This window comes from Asterias amurensis, chromosome 11, assembly GCF_032118995.1.
Source record: "Asterias amurensis chromosome 11, ASM3211899v1".
In the NCBI taxonomy this organism is placed as follows: Eukaryota; Metazoa; Echinodermata; class Asteroidea; order Forcipulatida; family Asteriidae; genus Asterias; species Asterias amurensis.
The window spans coordinates 20893504-20916647 of NC_092658.1; the positions used below are offsets into that span (position 1 = coordinate 20893504).

General features: G+C 38.9%; 1 protein-coding gene across 1 annotated transcript; it reads right to left on the reverse strand.

The window, feature by feature from the left end:
* Window positions 1-567: 567 nt before the first annotated feature.
* On the reverse strand, window positions 568-23049 carry LOC139944613 (adhesion G-protein coupled receptor G4-like). The gene is made up of 13 exons (XM_071941669.1): window positions 22826-23049; window positions 18774-18962; window positions 16514-16757; window positions 14631-14747; window positions 13435-13571; window positions 12394-12540; window positions 10543-10915; window positions 9456-9631; window positions 7086-7247; window positions 6293-6408; window positions 4816-5069; window positions 3777-3846; window positions 568-3059 (listed from the first exon to the last, which is right to left on the reverse strand). Exons 1-13 carry the CDS (start codon window positions 23018-23020, stop codon window positions 2357-2359), a joined length of 2883 nt encoding a protein of 960 aa, XP_071797770.1. The 5' UTR covers window positions 23021-23049; the 3' UTR covers window positions 568-2356.
* Between the last annotated feature and the right edge of the window lie 95 nt (window positions 23050-23144).

Below are 23144 nucleotides of genomic sequence, written 5' to 3' on the forward strand. Positions count from 1 at the left end.
AGCAGACCATGAGCCATCTCCTGTGTTGTTGACAACTCAATTCACCTGTCACAGCCAGTGACCTTTCTGCTGCAAACGACGCCGCCATCCTGTTTGCGGACCACTGGAGGGACACCAAATAGAACAGGAAGGACATAATGATGAAGAACTAAAAAAAACGCACTAAGCAAAAGCTATATTTGTCATCGTAAAATTTGGACATTTATAACATAAAATAATATAAAAAGATTTAAAAAGAGGACGCCATCTGAGCATAACGTCAGGCAGAAATAATATTGATAACAAGCTGTAATCGAGTTGTTTTTATGACATAACAACCAATATCGTGGCGCAAAAATGGTGCACCAAATGACTTGAATCGGGCCTTCATTTTTCACAAAATTTTCCATTTCTGAGGAGGCACGGACCTCAATGGGGGGGGGGGGGGGGGGACACACACACGACTTGCCTTTGATTTGAGTGACACAAACAACAAAACAAAAACAAATCACTGGTCTACAAATTGTACAAATATATATTGAGTTGTTTAATGTTCATTCCACATTTACAAAACATCTAGTACTGATGTAAAAAATTATATGACATTTGTGTTAAATAAAACTATTTCCTTTCCTTTAATACATTTCAGACTACAAGTAATACTTCTAGATAACTAATTGTTTACTACAAAAAGACAATTTTTTTAATAAATGTTCATCCGTATGATAAGTATGTCTGTATTTTATTTCAGTGTAATCACAGTATTTTCCATTATTGCAATCTTTATAAATATTGATTTTTTTCTATCTACATGTACACATATCCAATTATATTCACAAATTCCAAATTCTAGATTGTGGCTTATTAATTTTGGTTTTTACCCATACACCGATGTGTGTTAGCACTGTATACTCAGTACTTTCCCCCGAGTCCTGTGAAAAAATATCACAGGCATGTTACTCGGGTGGGATTCGAACCCATGACCCTTGCAATTCTAGAGCAGTGTCTTACCAACTAGACTACCAAGATTGCCTGGTAGACTACCAAGATTGCCAGTTTGAATCCTATGTTTTGGCAGTGGGTACCGTAATATCTATAATGGCTTGTTGAGGCTGAGCAGTCTAGTTCAACAGACCCAAGCTGGCGTTGCCGAAGTACATGTATGGTGTTGTGGAAGTGTCGTGGCTGAGCGCTTAAGAGCACTGAATTCAAACTCTGGTGTTTCTGATCAGCAGAGTGTGGGTTCGAATCCCGAGTCGTGACGCTTGTGTCCTTAAGCAAGACACTTAACCATTACTTCGTCCTTTGGATGGGACATTAAGCCGTTGGTCCCATGTGTTATGTAACGCATGTAAAAGAACCCAGTGCACTTATCGAAAAGAGAAGGGGTTCGCCCCGGTGTTCCTGGTCCCATCGGTAGCAAATTGCGCCACAGCACCTTGTAAAGCATTAAATGGTGCTATCAGAATTAGGTCTCATAATTCAAACGTAGTCCCACATCTTGCAGGAAATACTGTATGTTACAGCGCCAGGAGCGTCACTGAGTCACAGACATGCACGCTATATAAGAAGCCACAATTATTATTATTATTATTATTGTCAGCAGTAGAGTGTGGGTTCAATACCTGTTCTTGACACTTGTGCTTTTGAGCAAGGTGCTTTACCATTATTGCTTCATATAAAGTCGGCAAGGTATTGCATTTTGTTCTACCTGCCGACTCCTAGTGGATGATACCCATGTCTAGTCCTTAAGGACTGTCAAAGGAGTAACTTTGTTTCAGCCCCAGGAGTGGGTGGCAACGAGCCCCTGGTGATCTGGGTCAACAGCCCAAATCAGTTAAGTGAAGCCCTCACCTTGAAGTGGACATTCGGCCTCCTGATATCTCTTTTTTTTTAAAGACCGGGAAAAAAGGAGCGACAACTTTTATGAATTGTAAAACCAAAACAATTTCGCATGTAATTCCCTGATGCAATTAAATCATATATTATGTGGTTGTAATGTATGGGTAAATTTATCAACAGAGATGCAACAGTGTGCTGTATCTGTTGTTAAGCACAAGAAATGGCTTAGCACAGATAAATCTCATTTAGCGGAAACAGCTTACCATCCAAAACACAGCAATTTTTATTGTTTGCGACTGATCCCTGCTAATTTTCACTTAGCAGAAATGTCTTTGCTAAATCAAAATGATCTGCTTTAAGAAAATGGGTCCTGTGAACTGTATCCTTTGTGCTTGTTTATGCCCGAGTTCTAAAACTTGCTAAGCACAAGAAATGCTCTCTCCCCCAAACTGTCTTTAATGTTAACTGAAATGAGGATATGTAGTAAGCTGCGTCGCCATGTTAGGCTTATAGTGTAAATAATCTTTTGTGTGTTTCAAACGCTAGCATCCGCATCAGGGGGCGTGTGAAAATCAGCCTCGACGACCATCCCACCATTGACGTGAGACGACACTCCGTTCTGCCCCATCCTCTGCATCTCCATCGAGGAGAGCGGAACAGAGTTTGGTTTAAACCGCTGATTGGTCAACGTCCCCGATGCCTGCGTATTATCCAAATACAGCTTCTTGGTGTTGTTGTCCTCCTCCTCCTCTACATCATTCTCCGGAAGCACCCCTTGTCCAGATTTCCACTTGGACGCCGACCAATACGGTTGGAACTTAGTGCTGTCCGGCCCGTTCATATACCCCAGTTTGATCTTGAGCGTATCCCGTACCCCTCGATGGTAGATGCAGAATATCACAATGATGAGGATGCCTTTGACGATAGCAAGAAGACCGAAGATGTACTCAGCCCCGTCGGAAGAGCTATTCACCATGATGATAACGAAGACCAACGTCAAGATGATCACAACGATGGCCGTCGAGTAAAAAATATATAACTTCCACAATTTCCAGAATTTGGACGCCGCTTTGGCACCTTCTTCCTCCTCCTCCTCAATGTTTGGTTTTGCCTCATCGTTGAGGATGACATTGCGAGCTGTGAAACCAAAGGCCACGCCCATTGCAATGAGCATGGCCAGGATGGGAAGAATCACCGTCAGGATGAGATTGTAGATGGGATCCGATGATAAAAAACATCTAGAAAAAAAATACAAGTCTTACAAGTCGTTCTTATTTGATACCAGAGCATGTAATTTTAGAGCAGATGTTCTGTAATTTTCAGTCTATAACCACCACCTCCCGCGGAATATAAGTAGCAGAGAAACTTCAAGGCCTAAGAATTATTTCACACGTTTTTGGTATGAAACTTTACTGTACACAAGGCCAATCAAATGACCAAAGAGCATGGCAATAAAAATTTCCTTTTTCACCATAACATGGCCTCTATAATAAACCGATCCACTAAGCTCTGCCCCATTGCGTATTGACCAATCACAACCCAACGAAGGTCCAACACTAAGGTCTGACATGCGTGCACGTATTGGCGCGTGCAGCAGAGTTGTGCAGAAAGGCATTGGAGAGCCCCACGTGTTCTTGCTCACACGTGCGTTGTGGGCGGAGCCTACTGGATCGGTCTATTGTCTCAATAGCGGCAAATTATTTCACTAGTTATAATAATAATAATAATAATAATAATAATAATAATAATAATAATAATAATAATAATAATAATAGTACAGAGTTAACCGTTGCAGATCGACTCTGCCTTTAATTAACACAGCAATACTGAATATTTAAATTTAAGGCTGTTTCATTATGTTAATTTATTTAAATATATGCAATAATGCCATTTATATGGTGCTTATACTTTGGACTACTTACTACGACTGACCTACCTTATTAAAGTACCCTTACCTTTGAGTTGGTGTGATGTAATGGTTTGGATTGACAGCAACTGTGATGATTACAAAGAGAAACGGGAAACCTGAAACAAACCAAAGATTGAAAACAATTATACAACAACCTTCAATGGAGATGGTAATAATGACATTATAAAACTTTGATAAGTTAATATTTATTGTCTTCAATTGTGATAAAAATTGTCAAAGGGAGACTCTAACAACATTAACAACACTACAGTACTAATAGTAACAACAATAATAATAATAATAATTAATTACATTTCTAGTGCGTCCTTTCCATCTGAGGATATTTGTGAGTGCAATTTAAAACAAAAAACCCATACAAAAATTATATTAAAACAAAAATCAAAAGTCATACTTTTACAATAGTAACAATAACAATAATAAATATGATAAATAAAACATTTCTAGTGCACCCTTTCCATTCTAAGATGTTCAAAGGCACATATTACAACAACAATTTAAAAAAAAACACATCAACGAACAAAAATTCAAATTTGAGAGGAAGTTATAAAAATCTCGGCCAAAATGCTTGGGCCGTGTGTCAATAAACATTAATACATGTATATAAGACAATCTAACAAGAGTGTAAAAACAGACACATACATGAGCACTTATGCAAAAATAGTTATATAAACTTTGAAATTAACGCATCAAAATGTATAAAATGTTACATTTGACTCTGGTAATGTGTAACCTCAAAAGTCCAGATTTCAAATGGGATGGGGGGGGGGGGAAATTCAATAGACCATTATGCATTGACGTCATAAAGCCGCCATCTAAAAGGTAAACTGATTAGGAAAAAATGGAAACTCGCAGATTTGTACATTGGGTGCACAGGATTGGCCATTGAACAACCTCCTTTTGACCTCTAGGCAATGATGTTATAAAATTATACATGGTCTATTGAGGAGAGTATGTGTCACCCACAGTTTTGCCAATGGGAGGCATAGAAAAATTAAAATGCTTAATGCAGTTAATAACCCTAAACTAAAGATGCCTGTTAATTGGCACAATAGTGATAAACGTACCCCATACTACTCCAGACACCTTGACCATAAACCACGTTATCACCCACGGTTTCCTTCTAGACAGATCATAAAGATGAACCCAAGCAATCCCCATCCATCCTACCGCTGCTAGCAGACAGTAATGGAGGAGAGACCCAACGATGATGCAACCTGCACCCCTCTGATCTATCCCTACTGTTAGAATCAAGTAGAAGGCGGCAAGGGTCAAGAAAAGACAACAGAGGATCTGTAGCTCACGGCGACTTCTGAACTCCCTGATGATAAAGAAACAAATGGAAGATATATCATTGAAAGACAGTGGACACTATAAGCCTTTTTGAGGTATGGCGGACACAATGCTACAACACTGTAAAGTTGTGGTAAATTTGTGCGTATTGACCATAGAAATAGAACGTATGTTATTCAGTGAAGTGTGCATTTTTGGGCGACGTGGCATTTACACGTAAACCTAATGACCACCAACATGGTGAGCGTGGCATGTCCGCCATACCTCAAAAAGACTTATTGGTAATTGCAAAGACCAATCTTCTCACTTGGTGTATCTCAACATATGCATAAAACAACAAACCTGTGAAAATTTGAGCTCAATTGGTCGTTGAAGTTGCGAGATAATAATGAAAGAAAAAACACCCTTGTCACACGAAGTTGTGTGCTACATGTATCAGATGCTTGATTTTGAGACCTCAAAATCTAATTCTGAGGTCTCAAAATCAGATTTGTTGAAAATTACTTCTTTCTCGAAAACTACGTTACTTCAGAGGGAGCCGTTTCTCACAATGTTTTATGCTATCAACAGCTCCCCATTACTCGTTACCAAGTCAGGTTTTATGGTAATAATTATTTTAAGTAATTACCAATTACCACTGCCTTTAAAGGGAGTTTTGCATTTGGTAATAAAAAGTTACTTAGTTTGATGTACAGCAGCTTTCGATCGTATGAAGTATTTTGAAAATCAATATCCTCCAACATTTGAATCTGAGAAACGTAACTATCACGTATGTTTTTTCAGATAGTGTATTCCAATTACGGATTATTCTTCCTACGTGGACATAACCGCTTAAGATTTTCAGCAACATCTCAAAAAACGCTCACACCTTTTGAAATAGAATGTTCAAATGTTAGTTTTATTGTATACATTGTACATCTACATTTGTATAGTTTTAAAACCATCAACTGGTTCCAAAAACCGAAGGTATACATTGCTTTTAAAGGTAGGGTCATCGGTAAATACTTCCAAAATGAATACGAGTATAATTTTTTACAGGCAAAGTTTAGTTAATGGAAACTCAGGCCCTTTACCTCGGCTTCAGCTTTGGATTCGGCTTGAGGCTCCGTTCTCTCGTCTGAAGCCCTGAGCGCACATATCCAAAGCACGCACAAATTGTCACAACAACCGGCGGGGCCAAGCTAGCCTGAGCCAAATCCAAAGCCGAAGCCGTCGTTTCGAAAAGGGCCTAAGACTGGTTCCCTGACTTACTTGAAAATAAGAAAGAGGATAGCCGCAGCTAGAAGACATATTATGCAGATGACGGCACCAACCCGGACAATAACGTTCACACCTTTGGCACCAGCTGTTCCGCTATCATCAGAATCCTGAAGGGCATTATACAAATTTAAACATTCATTTCAAGGAAAACATCAAATGCGTAACTGATTAAGGTACTTCAAGAGCGCTCAAGGGATATTGAGAAAGACAGGAAAACAATGACTGATATTATACACATAATGAATGTTTATGAGTGCAATGGTGCGAATATGTTCATGAGTTGAAAGATGGAATGTTCTATTTAACGAGGCGGAGCCGAGTTGAATCGAACATTCCAGCTTTCAACGAATGAACATATTCGCACCATTGCACGAATGAAAAACATTCATTATTTGTTTTATATAACATCCAAGTAGATCTTTGTCATATTGATTGAAAGATTCAACTTTCAAAACAAACAAAGCGTAGGCCTACAATTTTTAACTGTAGAAGCCGAATGCTAGTAATTTTACTATGCCTTCTTGCAGTAACACTGCTGCGTTACCAAAGACACGCGCACGCAGTGATTTTTTACTCAGGTTTTTCGTTCCATCCGCTGGCAGCGTGCAATGGTACTTTTCGGATGGAACGAAAAAGCACGGTGAGTGACTCAGCGTGCAATGGTACTTTTATTTGCTATCACGTGACGGACAATCCTCCAATCAAATGGCAACCGGATCTGCTAGGGTGTTATATAAAATTAATTATTCTGACTTATTTTTTTGGGGCGGTACTTTGAACTCACAGCAAAGATGGTAAAAGCAGCCAGCTGGTCACAATGACATTTGACCCTGTTGATTGTCTCTGTGCTATTCAGCATGCAGGTGAGTGCTGACCAATCACCATGACCGTTGTTTAGACTTTGGTCCCAAGAACGGCATCCCACATTGGTCACTTGAGGATCCAGCTGGGAATGAAGTGAAGAAGTATTATTATACTTGGAAAGGAAAAACTACCTGGCAAGTAGATATACACATGGTGTTACCGCAAAACCAAATATATACTGTATATTTGAAGTAGTTTTTACAAAGCTTTTTATCTTCTCAATTTTTGGAGTATTTTAGGAAATAAATAAAATATAAATAAAACATGTATATTGATACCTCATCATGCAATGCCCCTCAAATCCCATATGTTATCAAAGGTTACATGAGACAAACAGTTTGACTTTCATAGCTGTTTGATTTGCAAAGAATACTTTATAATTCGTTTTACTCCTTACCCTTAGGCCTACAGCTCAACTTTGACCAAAATAAATTAACAGTGATACTTAACAATTGAAATTTATATTGCACCTCTTACATCAAAATAATCAAAAGGTGCATACCACTTGCACAGAATGGAAGAAAATATAAAGAAACAAGACTAGTTGCCAGGATAGTGCCCAAACCACAGTCTTGACAGTATGCGAATACATCAGGGCCCAATTTCACAGAGCTGCTAAGCATGAAAATTTGCTAAGCATGAAATTTCTTCCATGATAAAAACAGGATTACCAACCGAATTTCCATTTGTTGCATATTGCTTGTTACTGGTATTTAATTGTTGTTTGCTTATCCCGAAAATCATGTGAAAATTTGGTTGGTAATCCTGTTTTTATCAAGGAAGAAATTTCATGCTAAGCAAATATTTGTGCTTAGCAGCTCTATGAAATTGGGCCCTGTTTGCCAACAGATATTTAATAGTTGTATACTTATTACATGATAGGCCTATCCCTGCTGGCATCAGTAATGTTTTGATTTTTTCAGGAGACAGACGCCTCTAACTCTATCTATGCTAAAATTCTAATCTAACTGGCAAGGTGACCATAGACGAAAGACAAACAAAATACACAAAAATAAAAATACTATTAATAACACTCAAATGCAATATAGTGAATTTAAGAAAAAAAAATGAATAATACTTATTATATATACATGTAGGCCTAACCCTGCTGGCATCTGTATTGTTTTGATCTTTTCAGGAGACAGACGCCTCTAACCCTATCTATGCTAAAATTCTAAACTAACTGGCAAGGTAACCATAGACGAAAGACAAACAAAATACACAAAAATAAAAATACTATTAATAACACTCAAATGCAATAAAGTGAATATTATAAGAAATAAATGAATAATATTGAAAATGATCATTGTTGTCCACACACTTGCAAGCATAGTGATATGTGACAAACAAAATACACAAAGAACAATTACATTTAAAACACTGAAATACATGTACAATAATGAATATAGGATGAATAAAAATGAATAAAAATGAATAAAAGTCAATGTGCTGTACACACACTTGCAAGCATAGTGATAGGTGACAAACGAAAGATACAAAAGAACAATTCCATTCAAAACATTACAATGCAATATAATAAAAAAATGATTGAAAAACAATGAACATTATAACCATTGTTCTCCACACACTTGCAAGCATAGTGATAGGTGACAAACAAAAGACACAAAAGAACAATTCCATTCAAAACATTACAATGCAATATAATAAAAAAATGATTGAAAAACAATGAACATTATAACCATTGTTCTCCACACACTTGCAAGCATAGTGATAGGTGACAAACGAAAGATACAAAAGAACAATTCCATTCAAAACATTACAATGCAATATAATAAAAAAATGATTGAAAAACAATGAACATTATAACCATTGTTCTCCACACACCTGCAAGCATAGCAATAGGTGACAAACAAAAGACACAAAAGAACAATTCCATTCAAAACACTAAAATGCAATATCATGAATATAAGGCAGGAATGAATAAAAACGACTAAAAGTCAATGTGCTGTACACACACTTGTAAGAATATTGATAGTTAACAAACACATTTACATTTCTTGCTAAGCACAGAAAAGTATTGCTCAGCAGAAACAGATTACCACCCAAAATAACATTAAGTTTGCATTGTTGTGACTGGTGCCCTACTCAATATTTGCTTAGCAATAAAATTTGTCAAGAAGTATTTTCTGCTTAACAGCTTTATGAAATTGGTCCCTGAGGTGGTCAAATTGGATGCTTGGGGTGGGGTTGGAGGGTCGAGGTTGGGGTGGGGTTAGCAACTAGAGGAGAAGTTGTTGAACCTTTTTTTTAAAATTTGATCAGTTCTTACCGGTTTGAATCTTGTAATAACAGTCACCTGAGGAGATTGAGTCGCTCTGATGTCTGCCGTTACAACACGACCATTGATGGTAGACGTCCTTGTCGTTGTTGTTACGTTAGCATTTACGGACTGAAAGAGCTTGCCGTTGTGGTAAATGACGAACATTGTCCGCACATTAGTTGAATCTGTAATCAATAGCAAGAAAGTTAATTCAACACCGAAGGACTCATAACCCCTTGCATGATGAAATGCGCTCCCACACAATGTGCGTCTACCAATTCCACTATTTGGGGAGTCAGATCCAGTGGTACATTTTGACTACCAAAATGGCGAACAGATGATATGTGCGTATAAGTGTGTTGCAAGTTGTGCAATAGGTCAATAGGGGTGCTGGAAAAAAAAAGCATGATACTTGGGCTGTAGGAAAAAACTTGAAATAAATAGTGTAGAAGTACAAGAGTCCTTAACTAAAAAAGGACAACCATTCATCAAAAATACAAAATCAACACCATAACATCTCAAACAAATTCAATATATAAATCTCAAGCAATTAATATATTCTTAAAAATTAGCAGCAGTACACAAAATAACAGTAATACAACAGTATTTGAAAACAGCTTAAACATTCACATACAGAGTACATGTACAATACAATAATGACCCTAACCCTAAACAAATACAAATCTCTCATAAAAATGGATGAGCATTCACGGAAAACAAAACTACACGATGACATCTCAAGACACATAGTATAAAAGCAACAATATATCTTCACAAGAAAGTCGTGGTAGTAGTTCACAATAGACCGATCCACTAAGCTCCGCCCCACTGCGTATTGACCTATCACAACGCAACGAAGGTCCGACAAATAAGGTCCGAAATGCATGCGCATATCTTGGCGTGCGCGGCAGAGTTGTGCAGAAAGGCATTAGAGAGCCCCACGTGTTCTTACTCACACGTTCGTCGTGGGCGGAGCCTACTGGATCGGTCTATTGATATAATAGCACAGTAACGTACAACAGTAGACCGCATTAGCCGGCTTGAACACTGAGGACGTACTTAGTATGCCTCTACAGTGATAATTTATTTGAATTACCTGTAATAACCGGTCCCTCTACCTTGATGTGGACGTACGCCTCACTGTTAGGCAAGAGCAACAGCGTCCTGCCAGTAAACAGACCAATGCTGCCCTCTGTCAACGGCGCATCTACGATTGGACCGACCACAGATCCAAAACTTATCCACTCATCCTGAATCTGAGGCTGCTGAATGTCCAGCAGTGATGCCGCGATGTTTTGATGAACTGACACGTACTCGACGGCTGACCCAGCGAGGGCAGTGTTTTCTAGGATGGTGCGGAGTGATTGGACGATACGCGTGGAGCTGCTGGATTGTTTCTCTGCTAACCTGAAGATTTCGGTGTCTTGTTGTAAGAGGTTGCTTAGCAACCGTAGGACTGCATCCAGGAGCTGTTTATACAGGAACAGGAGTAAGAAATATGGGATTGAATGAGTTTAATTTGAATCGGGACAATCAACTCCCTCTCAAGTAATAAAATTTAGATAGGTCCCCTGCGTTTATCCCCAAGGACAAAAACAGCTGGTCTTTAACAGGCCCGACTTTGTATTTTTTATATACTTTTTCTTATGCAAGTCGCCAGACACACGAGGCCCGAAGGCCTCTTCAAGGCGTGGGCTACAATTATATGTCCAAAGGCCGTTGCCACCTTTTCTAAGGGCTGAACGAGCCGGGACGTTACTCGTCTTTCCATTCCAAAGAGTAGCAGGAGGATAGGCGATGGATCGTTCAGTGTTTTCGGGCCAACTCTCTGGAACACATTACCCTAAGGTCCTCTCCAACAGTTTCTGCTTTCACAAACGCAACCTCAAAACTCATTTATTCTAGTGTATTATAATTATTTGCTTTTGTTTGTGTGTAAAGCGCAATGATCATTTTTTTGGATTTGCGCTATATAAGAGCTGGTTTTATTTATTATTATTATCTGAAACAGAATCACCCCCTTTATAGTCCATACGGATGTAGGCTTACATGTAGGTATCGTCAATCAGAAGCCTGGCTGGTAGAGCAGAAAGCACTACCTCCCCAATTTTATATAGCAAGTGTCACGACAGGGACTCAAACCCACACTCTGCTGATCAAACACCAGAGCTTGAATCCGGTGCTCTTAATCGCTCGGCCATGACACGCCAAATGATTTCATGAGATAAACTTGCAGTGACAAAAGCTTTCAAATCTGATGTTATGATTGGTCTGCAGCAGTGTTATGATTACAGCAGCAGTTTGATGTACTTACAATTATCTGCTGTTGCTTCCGTGTGTGCATTATATTTGTATGTATTGTTGTTCTATTCACAATGTGATTGTTTCACATGAGTGTTTGGACTACAAATCTCCATCCGTGTGAATGGGATGCGTGGTCAAAGCTACATCCGGCAGGCGTGCAAAGCTGGTATCTGCCATTATTCATGAGCCTAGAAATATGAGATATTTAGGCTAATGGATTCCCTGCCCTAGCCACATTCATTTGGGGTTTCGCGGCTGAGCGGATAAGAGCATCAAACTCAAGCTCTAGTGTTTCTGTTCAGCAGAGTGTGGGTTCGAGTCCCAGTGGACACTGCACTTGTTTCCCTGAGCAAGACACTTCACTATAAGTGTTCTCTCCACCCGGGGTAAATGGGTACCTGTGAGAGCAGAGATGGTTCTTGTGGTTAGTTAAGCTTAGTGCTCTACATATTTGGCGGCACAGGCTGTATATTCCCCAGGGAGCTGAGATGGTTTAAGGAATGAAATGGCCCATTGATCAGGGTAATAATGGTGGAAGCGCTTTGAGACATGGTGTATAAAGCGCTAAAAAAAAACCAAATATTATTATTATTATTCTCAATGACTTGTTTTGAGAGTAGAGGGAGATATGATTTTATATTACCTGTGTACTGATGACGTTCAGCCCAGCCACATACTCCAGGATCAATGCCACTGAGTCCATGCCAGACTCTGTGATATCTTCCACCTCGTTGAGTATGATGCCGGCACGGTCTACTCCATCCAACACGATGGAACCATTCTGCAAAGTCTACAGTCAGGAGAAATCATTATTAAAAACTGGTAAAAGCTCTGTAAAATCAAGTAACCAACCGTCGATTTCATCCAAATCTTAAGATTTAGGACTAGTTAAGTTCCGTATTCGAATACGTAGGAAGCATTGAACCCATCCTACATAAGTTAGGATGAGCACTCGCCCTAACTCGAGATAGGAATAACCCTAGCGTTTTGTATAATCGGCTGCAAGATCTTCAGCTGTGGTCAATTCAACAGCTTAAAATTAAGACAACAGACCGAATGGTATACCTGGTTACGTAGCATGAGGGGGTTTAGCCTGTAGAAGTAGAATTTACAATTTTTTCTTAAAAGGGCAATCTTGCCCTGGTAGAGGGCACCTCCCCATCTAAAGTGTAACCTGTTTAAACTTACTAAAGGCACCACTGCAAACCCTGGCATAAGCAGGGTGCATCAACGAGTCATGTCGTGCCTGGGTTTACTGTAGGGCAATACAATAAATGTCTCATCAATGTTGAGATACTTTTAAAGGGACACGTTGACTTGGATCGGACGAGTTGGTCTTTGAAAAGCATTTGTAACCGTTTCTTATGAAATGCACATATAGATGTTTTTTAAGTAGAACATAATGATCAACACAAGTATGACTCGAAATTGAACAGTTTTCTTTTTACGTCGTGAACTATACACGGTCGGCCATTATATGGGGTCAAAATTTTGACTTCACAAAATTGTCGACCGTGTTTCTTAAATTATCAAACTAACCATTTGCATTTCATAACAAACGGTTTCAAATGCTTTTCAAAGACCAACTCGACCGATTCAAGGCAATGTGTTCCTTTAACTGGATAATTTTGAGATTCTGTAACCAAAGGCACGAGGAGCTTCGGGACAAATGTTGATTACTTACGTCATAGATGGCTAGCAGCGAATCGTCAACCAGAATGATCTTCCCACAATCCAGGCAGATATACGGCGCCCACTGAGCATGCCCAGGAGGTACTGGAGAGCGTCTGCAAGAACGTTGGCCGAGTGACCTCTCACCAACTGCAAGAAAACAAGAAATGGATTGGTTGTCAGAACATACTGGTGTCAGAAGTTGAGCCCTTTTTACACTGAATCTCTTATCCCAGTGGTAAAGCCCCACGGTTACCACAGCGCACCTTGAAAGTGCCTCTTGGATGTGTCCTGCAGTTAAGAGCACCAAATTCAAACTCAGGTGTTTTTGATCAGCAGAGTGTGGGTTCGGATCCCCAGCCGTGACACTTGTGTCCTTAAGCAAGACACTTAACCATTGCTTCGTCCTTCGGATGGGACGATTGCTATGTGTTGTGTAACGCATGTAAAAGAACCCAGTGCACTTATCGAAAAGAGAAGGGTTTCACCACGTTGTTCCTGGCAATGGCTGCTGTATGCGCCGTAACACCCTGTAAACCCTTATAAGGTGCTAAATAATTGAGAATTCATCACTGCAGTAACCTATCTGAAAGTTTGTATACATATATGTACTCGGTGCCTTGAGTACCTTGTTTGGTAGATGCGTGCGCTATTGACCCATTTCACCTGACGTCATCATCAGAAAAATCTTGAATGCGCCATACTGGTGGGCAATTTCACTGTGCGTTTTTATATATAACTCTACGCTGCGCGTTATGCAGTAAAGTGTGCATTTTAGGCGATGCTGCGTTAATACACGTAAACCTCACTGCATCAACATGGTGAGCGTGGCATTGGTCGCCGCGTGCGATGCGCGTGCAAGGGGTCAATATAAGACTTTGATATTACATGTATTTGACACTGTCCCCCCTACATGTCATTATTCCCCGGGGGTCAGTAGTGTGATATTCCAAACTGATATGGTTTAAGGAATGAACTTAATGGCCCAGTGACCAAAGGCTATGATGTTGGAGCACTTTGAGAAGACCTGCAGGTGTGAAAAGCGCAGTATAAAAAACCCATTAGTATAATTATTATTATTATAGGGGTGTCATAAAAAAGGTGTGTAACCATGTGTTCAATTTCCCCCAATACGATGCAAAAAAAAATTCCAATACTTTTAAACTTAGGTTCACTGTTACAAAGAGTTTCAGAATGAATAACACCTACCGTATTTGGTTCCAACTGGACACAGCTCTTCAGTTCTTGTGTCTGTCCCTACTAGAGTTACAGGCCATGTCAAACTACCAAAATGCGTCATGATTACTTCACGTAGACAGTAGCTCACTAAGAATGAATAAGAAACTTTGTGTTAAAGCCAGTGGACATTTTCGGTACAGAAAACAAAAATAAAAGTTCACAGATTTACAAATAACTTACAGGGTTTACAGAAGGCAATGGTGAAAGACTTCTCTTGAAATATTATTCCATGAAATGCTTTTTGAGAAAACATTTAAACAATTATCAATTCTCGATAGTGAGAATTACAGGTTTATTTTAAACACATGTAATGACAAGGCGAAACGTGCAGACACAAGGCTGGGTTTTCCCGTTATTTTCTACCGACTCCGATGACCACTTGAGCCTAAATTTTCACAGGTTACTTGATATATAAGTTGTGATACACAAAGTGTGGGCCTTTGGACAAAACTGTTTACCGAGAGTGTCCAATGGCTTTAAAGACACTGGACACCTTTGGTAATTGTCAAAGACCAGTCTTTTCACTTGGTGTATCTCAACATATGCATAAAATAACAAATCTGTGAAAATTTGAACTCAATCGGTCGTTGAAGTTGCGAGATAATAATAACAGAAAAAACACCCTTGTCACACGAAGTTGTGAGCTTTGAGATCCTTGATTTCGTGACCTCAAATTCTAAATCTGAGGTCTCAAAATCAAATTTGTGGAAAGCTATGTCTTTTCAGAGGGAGTCGTTTCTCACAATGTTTATCACCTCCATGGTTTTATACTATCAACAGTTACCCATAACTCGTTACTAAGTAAGGTTTTTGATGCTAATAATTATTTTGATTAATTACCAATAGTGTCCATTGTGTTTAAACTTTCTTGTTACCTAACTAAAAGTGTTTTGACATAAAACAACTGTTGCTTTCCAAATTGCTTGACTTGTCAAAACTTTTGTGTGTGTCAAGCAGGGTTACTGTTTGTCTAAGGTCAGCCATTTTGGGAAACAAAGTGTCAAGAACAGTTGTTTTGCCTGAATTCATCATAGGCAGTAAAACATTGGGAACCAGTTTAGGAAGTTTTTGAGAGAAGACAAAACAAAAATAATAATCTGAATCTGCGAAATATCTAATTAATGTTAACAGTGTTAATCAGCAATAATGTTTGCACAGCCATTTTGTTGAGATTTCAAACAGCTCAGGCTGTGTGGATTGTGAGGTATTAAAGGCTGTGGACACTATTGGTAATTACTCAAAATAATTGTTAGCATAAAAACTTACTTGCTTACGAGTAATGGGGAGCTGTTGATACCACAAAACATTTTGAGAAACGGCTCTCTCTGAAGTAACAGAGTTTTTGAGAAAGAAGTAATTTTCACTGAATATGATTTCAAACCTCAGCATTAGATTTTTTGAGGTCTCGAAATTAAGCATCTGAAAGCACACAACTTCTTTTTTTCCTTCATTATTATCTCGCCACTTTGACGACCAATTGAGCTCAAATTTTAACAGGTTTGTTATTTTATGCACATGTTGAAATACACCAGGTGAGAAGACTGGTCTTAAACAATTACCAATAGTGTCCAGTGCTTAAGGATGGGACCCGCATACACTGATTCCCAGCAAAAACTCGCTGACCACAGCGGGGTGTGCGAGCATTTGAATTACTCTTTTAGGGATCTAATTAAGATTAACTGAATTGAATTGGAGACTTTGGGACGCTAGGTGGCAGCAGACTAACCAGGCAAGTTGTCGTTGTTTACGTAGGTCTGAGCATGCCCGCATTACCACAAACAATTAATTTACCTGGTAAGTCTGCTGCCACCAAGAGTCCTGAAAGTCATCCAATGAATTGAAGTGGGCCTTACCTGAGTTAGACACACTGGAAACAAACCCAGGATACACTGAAGACGTTATAGCCACCGTCCTGAGCTGTGGAGATAGAAATGACTCTGTGATCGATTTATCGTTTGTACTCAAGATGCATTCTAAGGTAGTGCCAGTAGACTGCCCTAATTGACTTGGGCTCATTAGAATGACTGAAGCATCGAGGAGAACCGTACCGCTGGATGGGGGTGGCTTCTGAATCAAAGGAGAGAGTTGACTTACAATCTGAAAATAAAAATTAAAAAGTAAGGAAAAAATTAAAGGATTGTTAAAGAATTGGTAAGAAACAAAAATCGTGAAGATCACAGATTTACATCAAACTTACATGGCCTTAAATGATGATGATAGTAGAAAATTTGATGAGAAATAAATAATCTAATTTCGCTTTTGAAGTTTATCGCTCAGTGAGCGTTTTATTCATTTTTGTTTAGGCATCGATGCAACGCAAAATTTGTATCGGTTTTTCAGTATTCTCTTGTGACCTAGATCTCAAACTTCTACAGGTTTGTTAGTTTATGTATATGGTGGATTACATAAAGTGCTTACACTGCCAGCAACTGTTTGTTAGCAAAACCAATTCTATAATGTTCCTTTAAGATAAGAACAACAATAAAAAGAATATTAAAATAATGGCGCACGTATGTACCAAACAAGGTACTCAAGGCGCTGAGTACATGTATATGCAAGCTTTCCGAAAGATAGGTTATTGCAGTGATGAATTCTGAGACCCAACTATGTAGCACCTTATAAGGGTTAACAAGGTGCTACAGCGCATTTAGCAGCCACAGCCAGGAACACCGGGGCGAACCCTTCTCTTTTTTGGGGGATAAGAGCACTGGATTCTTTTACATGCATTGCACAACACATGGGACCAACGGCTTTACGTCCCATTCGAAGCAATTGTTAAATGTCTTGCTTAAGGACACAAGCGTCACGGCTGGGGATTCGAACCCACACTCTGCTGATCAGAAACACCAGAGTTTGAATTTGGTGCTCTTAACCACTCGGCCACGGCACTTCCAATAGTACATGTATACAAATAATGAATGTTATGAGTGTAATGTTGCAAATATTTTCATGAGTTGAAAAATGGAATTTTCTTTTCAATGAGGCAGAGCCGAGTTGAACGGAACATTCCATCTTTCAATGAATGAAAATATTTTCACTACTGCACGCATGAAAAACATGAATTTTGTTTCTTATGTAACATTCAAGTAGATATTATCATTATTTTTTTTTCAAGCAGATCTTTGTCATTTTGATTGCAAGATACAGCTTTGATTGCAAGATACAGATTTCAAAACAAACAAAGTGTACAATATTTAAACGCGACATTACACCCATTTCTTTTGGTTCGGCATGTTTGGATTCAGCAGTGACCAAGTGTGTTCTGCACCGCTGCATACAATGTGAGAAATGCAGAAGTTGTAATACAGAATGTGCATACATGTAGCAGAACTGTGCTAGTGCGTTATCAACTATTCCTTTATAAATGTAGATGTATACAATGAAACTAACATGAACAATTTTCATTTCAAAAGGCTGTGCTTTTGTGCTATCGCCAAAAATCTGGAGGGAATATGTCTGAGATGCAGGAAGAATAATCCCCGATAGGAATATGTAATCTGAGAAGCGTTACTGACATCTTTTTATATGACCACATAATTACTTGGTAGTAAAATGTTTCTCAAAATGTTGTACGTACTGTCAAAAGTTGCTGTGGGCTTTTAACCAAAAGTTTTTGTTGCCATTTATTTCGAAAGTGCTTACCAATTTCCTTGAAGGTCCAAATGAACAGGGGTAGTAGTAGTGTCAGGCAAATTGATGTAATGTTTAAAAGTGTCTTATAAATATGGGAATAAACGGGTCGCGACGAATACGAATTACTCTTTTATTCCCTTTCATAAATGGCCTTTTGTTAAAAAACGTAGAAAATTACAATTAGAGACACTTTGGCAATCTGCTTCAGAGTGAAAATTTGAGGTTTGTACATATTTTTTCAAAAATCTGTTTTGATTATGCGCTGTTACTAATAGCTATGAATTCTGTTCTGTGTGATAAAATTGGTGTACTTGAGCTTGCGCACCCGACACGTGGAAGCCAGCTGACCTTTCACAGCTCCAGCTGGTCTTTATCAACTGTTTAAACGCTCCCATGTGACACACTCTCCACCAATAGGGATAGCGAAACTGTCTGGGGTATTTATGAGTGCCTAATTACTAATAAACCAATATATCTTACCTCATTTTCGAATGCAGTGGCTGTACTTTTAAAAAGTTGGTCATCCGGATTCGCGAACCTCAAATTATATTCCAAGTTGCCTATCGATGCCGTCATAAGGAAAATATTCTCGTAGTTGACTTCGGTTGTGACGATAGTTGCTGATTGGTCAGAGCTTAGTGCACACACCCTAACAACTCCATCATCTCCCTGTTGGGTTGCCAAAATTGTTAAAAGAACTGTCATTTAATTGTCAGATTTATGACCACAGTCTAATAATAGTACTAACACACACCTTTGTTTTGTTTTGAATGATCTTCCCATTAAGGGAACTCGGCAAACTCCCACAAGGGATATAAACGCCAAGCTGGCAACAGCCAATCTCTCTCATACAAACATTGGTTTAACGTCTATGATTACGAACTACACAAATCAAGAAATTGTGACTCAGTAACTAGACGACAATATTTATTCTAGTCATTGTGAAATCAGTGGTTAGCTGGGGGATTTGAACCCACAACCTTGTGATTGCAAGTTCTGCAGTCTAACCACTTGACCACGGTGACAGTTTTATATAGCTCATTATTTTTTCTATAAGGTATGCGGAGCTACATTCGATGTACAACACCAGTTTAACTAGTACATCTACATGAGATGGTTTACAAGGTCCTGTAGCGCAACCTGCAGCCAGAAAACACAGAGGCCAACCCTTTCTTTTATTGGCAGTTACTCAAAACAATTATTAGCATAAAACCTTTCTTGGTGACGAGTAATGAGGGGAGGTTGATTGTATAAAACATTGTGAGAATTGGCTCCCTCTGAAGTGCCACAGTTTTCGAGAAAGAAGTAATTTTCAACGAATTTGATTTCGAGACCTCAGATTTAAAACTTGAGGTCTCGAAATCAACCATCTAAACGCACACAACTTTGTGTGACTAGGGTGTTTTCTTCTTTCATTATTATCTCGCAACTTCTATGACCGATTGAGCTCAAATTTTCACAGGTTTGTTATGAATTATGCATGTTGAGATAAACCAACTGTGAAGAGTAGTCTTTGACAATTACCAATAGTGTCCACTGCCTTTAATTATTGAAAAGTGTAATAGGTTCTTTCTGTCAGGACACAAGTGTCATGACCGGGACTCGAACCCATACTCTGCTAATCATGCTAGTCAGAAACACCAGAACTTGAGTACAGTGTTCTTGACCACTCGGCCTTAACATGCCACGCGCCCATTTTTAAGGGCATCACTTACCAAGGAAATATACATTTGCGACCCACAGAAGTCTGTGCTCAGCAGGGTGCCATATGTACAGTAGCAGGCGGGGTGCCATACGTGTATTTGTGAGCACTACTTATTACGCCATACTGCACTTATGCCCTATTGAATTAGACACTTTAAACATTGTGGTAAACAATGCCTTGAAACTAGGACCAAGCGCCAGTGCACAAACTATGTGAAAGTTCTAAATTAATTGGTTGAATGGGTTCATACAAAATAGATATATTCGAATAGTTTATTGTTCAACGGTAGCTTTATCAATGGCAGGTTTATACATACATGCAGACTTGATGTGGTATTTCCTTGTGCCATGTGAATTACTGCAGATTCTGTTTATGAAGACTGTACAGCAATTCCAGATGAAGTAAATTTACATTTTAACACAGTTAACGACTTAGCAAGATAATGTTTACGTTGTCCTTTATATTCGATTTGGAGGCATTTATCAATACAATTTATTTCTTTGTAAATACAATTGATCCTTTTTATCAAATTTCTGTACAATTACAGCATGAAAGACGGATATTTCCCCTCCCCCCCCAAAAAAAAAAATAAAAACAGGGATAGCTTTCCGTATGGCGCCACCACCTTTGGCTTTTCACTAATTTTTACAGAAAGGGATATCTCATTGAGGTAAATTAGATACTATATTATTTCTAATCAAATGAAAAAGTAACCTTACAGCACTAGTCCTGCTAGACTTGAGTGCTGCTTTTGACACTGTTGATCATAACATCCTTCTCTCTCGGCTCCAGAATCACCTTGGCATAGAGGACACAGCCCTAGCATGGTGCAAATCGTATCTCCACAATAGAACTCAGCATGTATTTATTGGCACTGCGATATCCGACCCTGTTATTTTGAACTACTCTGTGCCACAGGGGTCGGTACTCGGCCCGCAGTGGTTTACGCTGTACACTTTACCGATTCGTGACATCATCCTCAAATTTAATCTGAATTACCATGTGTACGCAGACGACACTCAGCTATACATCACGTTTAAATCTTCTCAAGAAAACGCCAATGCATCTATTGCAAGACTTGAGAAATGCATCCAAGAGATTCGACGTTGGACACAACAAAACTTCCTGAAGTTAAATGATGATAAGACAGAGTTCCTTTTATTTGGGTCACGTCAACAGTTAACTAAGGTTTCAGTGCCATACATCTCCATCGGTGATGCTCGGATAGCTCCCTCGCTGAAAGCTCGGAACTTGGGGGTTATTTTTGATTCATCGATGACACTTCAGCCACACATCAACAATATTGTTCGTTTATCATCATATCACATCAGGAATATAGGCAAGATTCGCAAGTACTTGGACAAAAGTGCCACTGAAAAGGTCATTCACGCATTTGTTACTTCTCGTCTTGACAACGGCAATGCTCTTCTATACAGTCTTCCAAACAACCAGATTTCCCGACTTCAACGGCTCCAAAATACTGCTGCCCGCATTGTGACACTGTCTAGAAAATCCTGTTCTATCACCCCCATTCTGAAACAACTACACTGGCTCCCTATCTCTCAACGAATCATCTTCAAGCTGATGCTCATTGTCCACAAAGCTCTAAATGGCAAGGCTCCCCACTATATTTCTGAACTGCTTCAAGTTTACACTCCATCAAGGAATCTTCGATCAAGTTCCATGCTTCTCCTCATTGAACCCAAGTCTCGACACTCATGGGGTGACAGGTCTTTTTCTGTAGCCGCGCCACGCATCTGGAACTCTCTACCACTTAATCTTCGATCTTGTGTTTGTACCGCAAAATTCAAGTCTCTTCTCAAAACTTATCTTATGTCACAGGTTTTCAATGACTAATTTTGTTGTGTCTGTTTTTCTTTGTGTTGTGTTTTGTTTTTGTTTTGTTTTTGGTTTTACTGCGCCTTGAACACCCAGCAGGGTGGATATGTGCGCATTACAAGTCTTATTATTATTATTATTTAAAAGTGGTGGCGTCATACAGAAACTTTTCCGCTAAGGGCGTACACTCCATGGGTGAACTAGTGGTACAGCCAGAACTTTGAGTAGCCATTCAAACAAATAGTGAAATGATAGATGCAGGTCGAACTTTGATCAAGTTTTTCAGAACTTTCAACTCAAATGTGTTTGACGCAACCATACATTTCAAGTTTGAGTCGATCTTTGAAAATGGGCAAACCATTTTCAATGAAGTCAAGATGTGAAAATGTAAAAGTTTCCGTGTGGCGCCCACTTTTTCATTTGATATGAAATAATATAGTATCTCATTTACCTCAATTAGATATCCCTTTCTGTAAAAATGAGTGAAAAAGTGGTGGCGCCATACGAAAAGTTATCCGTGAAAATTAACTAAATGAACTTATCAGTCAAGCAATTGTGTACAATAAACAGTACAAGTTGACTTGGGGTACGAGTTGACTTGGGTACGCTACAAGTTTACTCGGAGTCTAAGTTAATCTGGGTACAGAATTGGATCTTGGGTACGAGTTGACTTTGGTACAATGTTTGCAGTTTAAATATATTACTTGAAGATTATTTTGGATAACTTTCCGTATGGCGCCACCACTTTTTCACTCATTTTAACAAAAAGGTAGGGGCCTATATCTCATTGAAGTAAATTAGATACTATATTATTTCATATCGAATGAAACAGTGGTGGCGCCATTCTTATGTGAAAAGTGGCAGTTAAAAAACCTTTTCTGAACATCATGGTTACAATAAATGTCTTGACCACTCTGAGGAGAAAGTAAAAAAAAAAAAAAAAGAAAGAAAATTCAACATTTAATGAAAAAAAGAATGGCAAACTTACCTCTGTGATGTTCTGTGCAATAGTACAAGTAACAAAAATCAGCAAAATCAGCCATGTTTGTCGAACACAACAACAAGACAGTTGATGTCTCATGTTGGGATAAAAACTTGAAATCGTTCCTCTGTGACAATGACAACACTCTTTGATGAAATGAAGCAAGAGAGAGGGGGAGTACGGCAAGTCAGATGTTCGCATCCAACCTGTTTCTTCTTTTTTGTATAGTTTCTTGTTGAATCTCTCTCTGGTCAAACGTGATGCTCTCTCCTCTTTTAAAAATTGTGCTCTGGATCGTCCAATTGCAAACAAATCAGCTTCTACA